Raw genomic sequence first — 6,301 nt, forward strand, 5'->3', positions numbered from 1 at the left:
TCGCTCGCTCGCTCGCTCTCTGCCCGTCTGCCTAGAGGCCAGCCAGCCAGTGTGGGTCGGCGGTCGGGTTGAGGGCCTGCTATCTGGCCTTGTGGCAGGTCTTGCGCCCTTGCGCCTTCTAGGCTACTGGGCCGAGACCTGCCCAACGAGAGAAAGAGAGAGAGCTGGAAGGCAGCTTTGCCGGATGGTCAGCAGGTTTGGGGGCCAAATTTGATGTCAAAGGTGCCCACTGGGGAATTAATTCTTCCCATGTAGACCATTGGTCCTGATCTTAGTCTATGCTCTTCCCCTACAGGATATGACAACCCAGACCATGAAGAATTGATGCATGGGATGACGCATGAAATTGAAGCGAGAAACCAAGTCACCTGATGGATCTTTGGGCAAATTTATAACCTAATTTACGGAGCTTTCTACCAATATGAAGGAGCCAGTTTTCTCTATAGCCAGTCCCCCAAATCAATGTTCATTGTGAATAGAGACTCCATGGTGAGATGATTTTGTTCAAAATTGTGTCATCCAAAGTAGCCATGGGGACGGCCAAACTCGGTTAAACTAGGGATTGGGTGGTCAATTGAAGCCTCGATGGCCACTTATTGTATTCGTGGCCATTGAATTGTCAAAAAATGCCAGTTTTGGAGATTTTAGCCTCCATCGAAGTCTTTTGGCAACGCTGCCAGGAATGGCTAGTGGCTGAAGTTCGGTCAGGCTGAGTGAGAGCGAAGTGAATGAGCGAACGACTGGGTCGGCAGAGATTGCCTCAATCTGGCCTGCCTCTCGGACGCAAAGAACACACCAGGCTGATTAGGATTTGAAAGCGGCGGAAAAGGCGGCTAACCGTTGATGGCGACGGTGCGTGTCCGCGAGAATAGGTGACTCTGGAGGAAAATCGGAATTCTGAAATAGTGATATGAAACGATTGATGGATTAGATAGTGGAAAGGATAGAGGAATCCGATAAAATTGTAGGGCAATGGGGCGGGATGTTTGGGGCTCAGGCGAGAGGTTGAAGAAGAAGAGTAGGTTGGCGTAGCCTCAGTTCTAATGGATGGTGGAGTGGTCGGATAGGGTGACCAAAACCAGGGCCAGGCCAATCCGTTTGAGACTGGATCTAAACATTGTAATCCCCTGGCTGAAATGGGTGATGTTACTTTTTTGCAATTTTGATGTCACTTGGAGAGCCTAGCACGGCGTCGCCCAGTTAAGGACATGCCTCTGTTTCCCGCTCTGACTAGAGTAACTTGAGCTCTGGGCGGCGAGAGCCCCGTCCTGGCCGGGGTAACCAAGTGACCTCAAAACACATTGCCATTCTTGACACAAGTCTCACTGGATTTTGAGCAACTTGCGTCAAAGCTGAGAGGATTCCAATACGAAAATAATTCATGCTTCCCATACTTTGTCCCTTGAATATCACTAGCTTTGACCTGTGCCCTTCAGTTTGAGATAGATCAGCGATGGGCTTCACATTTCAGTCATAATTTATATGGAGAGACTGAAACCATGTGCGTGGAAATCGGCTAAGCTGGATCCCAGGTTAGTTGTTGTGCTCCTGAAGAGTGAGTAAGGACTGTGACGCCCAGACTTGGCCTCATTCCCCGTTTTTTGGCCGTGTCACCCAGTTAGGTTTTTGCCGGACTGAGTGTGTGCCAGTGTTAAGAACCCTCCCGTTGGATGGGGACCTTTTATCCATCGCGAAACATGAGTAGTCCAGCTCCGTGCTCGTCCTGGCCTTTGTCCTCGCCTTCGCCTGCTGCCTTGATTTTGTGCCGGGTATGCCAGGTTCAGGACAAAAAATATCTGTGCCCCCGATGTCGATCGCCTTAGTAAGCCACGCAGAACCCACCGTTCCACCCATTGGCCCTCGTTTTTTCTGGGTCCAAGACTTTTGCAGGGTTGAAGCCTAAGGCGGGGAGAGCCTGGGGCCATGAAGTCTGGCCGTTCGATTGGGCCGAGATACTTCCCAGCCCTGGGACTAATAAAACCCATCTTGGGCCTGGACCACATTTCTAGCTGAGGGAGAACTCTGAGAATTTTGAATCGAGAATCGTATGCCTTATGTGCGATGTAACAGGAGGATTGGGCGTAATCGGGAGTACGGATTTAAAAAAGAAAATTCAGATTGCAAGGAAAAGAAAAAAATGTTTATCTTTGAAGATCCCGAACTTTCGTACATTTATTGAATTGATCTAAAGTTATCAGTTCAAGCCATTAACGGTCAAGAAAGAGTTTGAGCATGAGATGCTTTTGAATGTGATTTAAAAATGTGTGTTTGAACCTGACAATTTGGCTTGTTTCATTGATGCATCCGAGACCCAGAGCTTAAAGTTTCCTACTTTCTTCTATAACTAAAGGTGGCTCTGATGGAATCACAAGTTCGGCTGACTCTCTGATACATTCTGTGGGCCTGAATTTAGACCATTGAATTACGGATGGACTGCGATTCCCGGAGCAATCGCCCAGATGGCCCGCTTTTACTAAACGTTTCGTAGCTCCTCCATTGATCTCGTGGCCTGACTCGGGTAGAGGACAGGTCGGAACAAATACGCTTTCCGTTTTCAAACGGAAAAAAAACCCTTTACTTCCATGCCCATTGGGATTGTTCCAGTTGCACTTTTTCACCCGCATACTGACAAGCTATACTGTTCGTGGACATGTCTAGTGACCTCATCTGCTTCGCCTGTATCTTTACACTGTTTCAAAGTTAGGGCAGAAAATGAAGGTTTTTTATGAAATGAAAAGATGGGATCCCAAACCACGAACCTGAATAAGCTAAGACTACTTCGGTCGGAAGGACAACTTCAAAATGACCCGATATCTCAGTTGGGTTGACCATTTATCATCATCTGAATAGCATGAGAAATGTATCATTAGGTGACGTCAGTCAAAAAATTAAGATAACGATAACGTCTGATCCGGCTTTGAATAGTGAAATATTGTTTGTAATGTAAATTTTTGTTCAACCCACGTCATCTCGGCCAGTGAGGGGGAGTTCAAGTGTCGTTTTATGACATGAGTCAGCGTGAGTCAGAGGAATGAAGTCACGGATAGTTGGAAGCACGTTCATTGTGCCATCCTTTAAGCTTGGGAGTCGAATTATATGAATGCTAAAAATAATCATAACTCTTACATTGCTTGTATTTGTTTCAGTTGCTCTGTGACTTGCTATAAAGCCCACCAAGAATCTTGTCAACCCTCGGCTCCGGAGCAGGACCCAGCAAAGGATTTAGGGGGCCACTCATCCCTCATCTACACGGAAGATGAAGCCGTGGTTGTGCCTCATGAGCATCTGGAACAACTGGCCCATTCCGAGGAACTGAAACGGGTCCTGGCCAATCCGGAGCTTCGCCGTTTCCTCACGTTCATGAACACCACCCATAACCCCAAAGGCTTCATGAACTTGGCCATGCAAGAGCCCTTGTTCCTGGAGTTTGCCAATATCTGCCTCAAGGTCCTCCATCCGGAATTGAACGAAGGCGAGGAGCCCTCGTTGGAGCAGGTCCAAGAGTTTGTGCAAGAGACCATTGAGCAAGCCCAAGAAGACGCTTGAGGACCTAGCTCATGGAGCGATATTGGTCCACGGAGCAGACTGTTCCGTTCTCGTGGGTCCAAGTGACATCCGGCTTCTGGTCCAAGTACCCGAATCCCCACAGTGAGCATGTTTTTAGTGAAGACTTTGTCGAGATCCGGATTCTGCCCAATGGACATCTCTACACCAAGCGGTTCTTGACGAAAACCAATAAACTACCCAGCTGGGGTCAACACTTCTTTTCCACCCGGAATGTGCCCGTGGTGGAAGAAGTGATTGTAGACCCCCATCAGCGAACCATGACCACGTACACGAGGAATATTGGGCTACGATACTTTATGGGCACGACCCAAAAAGAGGTGATCTGTCCGGATCCGGTGGATGCTCATCAGACCCGTCTCAAGAAGGAGGTCTGGATCAATTCGGACATGTATGGTTTCCGAAGTGCCATCAAGAAGTTTGGCATTGATCGCTTCAAGAAGAATTGTGCGAGTGCCACCCAAGGTTTCGAGTGGGTTTTGAGACGGACTTATGGCAAGGGTTCTCAAGTGATCCGAAATGACGATTTGGGGCATCGGAATGGCCTCGTGGGCCATCGACCCAACGGGACGTTGAGATGTGATCTAAACTCTTCATGACTAGATCCGAAAGTTATATAATGAGAGGGGTTTGCTCGCATCCTCTCGAAACAGATGTCAAATTCATGCAGGATCGTATTATCGTCAACCACGTCATTTATCGGGCCATGAAAGTCCGTGGAACATAATTGAATGATGAGGCCATTAACAAATTCAGCCGTACGTTTGAAACGCGCATTTTATTCTTTACTCATACGACTTACTAGCTAGTTACAATGACTCCATAGGCTCAGCCACTTCCATATCCCGACATTTGGCATTGGCCAATTCGCGGCGGATTTCGGGTGTGATGCCGTGATGCTGTTGGAACCGCAATAATTCCAAAAGGCCGTCTCTTTGCTCGGAGCTCACATGGCCTTTGTAGCGTTGAACAAAGGTCAGAAAGGATTGATGCCACAGCACGGGCAGCTCGCGTCTTTCGGACCGGAATCGCAGGAAATGAAACACGACCGCATCGACCACGCGAAACGGCAAGGCGTACTTCTTGTCCAGGAAAATCCGCAAAAAGATCGAATTGGCGCCGCTATACTCCATCTCGGCGATCTTGAGCATGGTTGCGCAAGAGTGCATAATGGGAATGGAGTTCTTGGCCAAAACCGAGCCAATAATGATGGCCTCACGCAAGGTACAATCACCGGCTTCACAGAGCGGAATCAGAAAGCCTTTGAAAAACGCTCCGGGTTTGAAGAGGGCCTTGCGCAAAGCCTGATATAGGTGGAAATTGAGTCGCTGATACGTGTCGATATCGTCACGCACGCGGGGCAACAAGATGTAATTATAGAACCGTTGGGCCATGGTTTCCCTGAGGTTGGAGGCGAAAATCTTGGTAGCCTGATACATGGCAGCGGCCGACCAATTATCGGGTTGGGTGAGCAAGATCAAATCCTCCCAATGGCGGAATTGGGGCACCACCTTGAAGGCTTTGGGCACTTTACCGCTCCGATAACGGGCCAAAACGCGGCCCACGCCTTCGAACATGGCGACCGTGGCCGGGTCAAAAGCTTGCTTTTGGAGGCTTCCGGCGTCCGAGAATTCCGTTTCGATCTCGGTGCGCTTCTCGTCGATCTTGGCTTGGATGATTTGGGCCAATGTGCGTTTGGGCTCGTTCGAGTGGGTCATGAAGGCCGCAAAGGCTTGGTTGTCCTTTTCGTTGATGTGCAGATCGGTGGCAAAGTCCGCTCCGTCCATTTCCGGATCGGGATGATCGGAGCCAAGGCCCAGGTCATCAGCATCATCGTCGTCGTCGGCATCGAGTGGGGGACCGAGTCGAGACAGAGGTGGGCGCTGGGGCGTCCCGGTGGTGGGCGGGCTTTCTTGGGCCAGTTCTTCGAGTTGCTGACGCGCTTGGCTCAGGATCTGCTGCGAGAGTTTCCCGCCCACCACTTGATCGCCCTCGGCGTTTTCGGGATATTTGGAGCCCCGATGGGCTTTGGCGCGCGACACATCGCGTTCCACCACCGTGCCCGCCTAAAAACAGATCACCTACACTATTAACATCTGCGGGTTTGGACTATTCATGGATTTTAGGGGCCCTGATCAGACTGAGGTGGTAAGTTGAAGGTTAGCTTGAATGAAGGAGGGGTTTCGGCTTGTAAACCGCCATGGATGGATTGGACCAGAACTGAAACAATTCCAGAATCGGTTTCGGGCCAAGTATTTCCGACTGAGGCCACTATCGGGCCCGTCATTTGTTGCTAATTGGTGGACGTCGCCAAACTCCTCTATTACATTCTGGCCCCGACGCCGCCTTCATGTAGACTAAATCTGTGCTCCAACTTGCCATGGAAAACAATGATTGGGCCAGGTCTGGCCAGGTGTGGCCAGGCCCACCCCATGACTTCTGGCTCTATTACCGGCATTGTAATGTGACAATCCCATGGACCAGCATGATACAAGAATGAGGCAAGGCAGAGACGCGGATCTGGTTTCCTGTCTCCCATAGTTAATCACCATAGGGATCCTCAGTCCCAGGCCCTTTCAGGTACTTACCCGCTCGATCTGATGAGCCAAGGGCAGGTTTTGGGGCGTCTGACTGGCTTTAATCTTCTTAGCTTTACCCATTTTCTTCGGCCCAATGTCACGCCCCCAATGTTTCGCTCTCCCAAAACACGTGCGTAATCTGCAACGTCAGCTGTGGA

General features: G+C 49.7%; 3 protein-coding genes across 5 annotated transcripts; 2 read left to right on the forward strand and 1 right to left on the reverse strand.

Moving 5' to 3' along the window:
* Nucleotides 1-1,467: 1,467 nt before the first annotated feature.
* Nucleotides 1,468-3,546, forward strand: LOC131887230 (zinc finger HIT domain-containing protein 3-like). Of its 3 annotated transcripts, none has more exons than XM_059235786.1 (2): nt 1,468-1,532; nt 3,147-3,546. In XM_059235786.1, the coding sequence occupies exons 1-2, from the start codon at nt 1,483-1,485 to the stop codon at nt 3,544-3,546; spliced, it is 450 nt and encodes a 149-aa protein (XP_059091769.1). In that variant the 5' UTR covers nt 1,468-1,482. The 3 variants fall into 3 exon arrangements, 2 of the variants coding, with proteins under 2 accessions (XP_059091769.1, XP_059091768.1); XR_009374015.1 differs by lacking the exon at nt 1,468-1,532 and adding an exon at nt 1,539-1,769 and having other exon boundaries at nt 3,147-3,286; XM_059235785.1 differs by lacking the exon at nt 1,468-1,532 and adding an exon at nt 1,539-1,822.
* An 11-nt stretch (nt 3,547-3,557) lies between these two features.
* LOC131887229 (PRELI domain-containing protein 1, mitochondrial-like) lies at nt 3,558-4,334 on the forward strand. Its single transcript, XM_059235783.1, has one exon. The coding sequence runs from the start codon at nt 3,558-3,560 to the stop codon at nt 4,161-4,163; it is 606 nt and encodes a 201-aa protein (XP_059091766.1). The 3' UTR covers nt 4,164-4,334.
* LOC131887223 (bystin-like) lies at nt 4,316-6,301 on the reverse strand. Its single transcript, XM_059235778.1, has 2 exons — nt 6,153-6,301; nt 4,316-5,630 (listed from the first exon to the last, which is right to left on the reverse strand). The coding sequence occupies exons 1-2, from the start codon at nt 6,222-6,224 to the stop codon at nt 4,374-4,376; spliced, it is 1,329 nt and encodes a 442-aa protein (XP_059091761.1). The 5' UTR covers nt 6,225-6,301; the 3' UTR covers nt 4,316-4,373.

Source organism: Tigriopus californicus, chromosome 9 (assembly GCF_007210705.1).
Source record: "Tigriopus californicus strain San Diego chromosome 9, Tcal_SD_v2.1, whole genome shotgun sequence".
Taxonomy (NCBI): domain Eukaryota; kingdom Metazoa; phylum Arthropoda; class Copepoda; order Harpacticoida; family Harpacticidae; genus Tigriopus; species Tigriopus californicus.

Excerpts from the sequence above, each read along its gene's own strand:
- LOC131887230 (XM_059235785.1), top strand. The coding sequence starts at position 1,671 with ATGGGGACCTTTTATCCATCGCGAAACATGAGTAGTCCAGCTCCGTGC. Across the intron at positions 1,823-3,146 it reads CCCCGATGTCGATCGCCTTA|TTGCTCTGTGACTTGCTATA; the intron begins GTAAGCCACGCA and ends TATTTGTTTCAG.
- LOC131887229 (XM_059235783.1), top strand. The coding sequence starts at position 3,558 with ATGGAGCGATATTGGTCCACGGAGCAGACTGTTCCGTTCTCGTGGGTC.
- LOC131887223 (XM_059235778.1), bottom strand. The coding sequence starts at position 6,224 with ATGGGTAAAGCTAAGAAGATTAAAGCCAGTCAGACGCCCCAAAACCTG. Across the intron at positions 5,631-6,152 it reads TGGCTCATCAGATCGAGCGG|GCGGGCACGGTGGTGGAACG; the intron begins GTAAGTACCTGA and ends ATCTGTTTTTAG.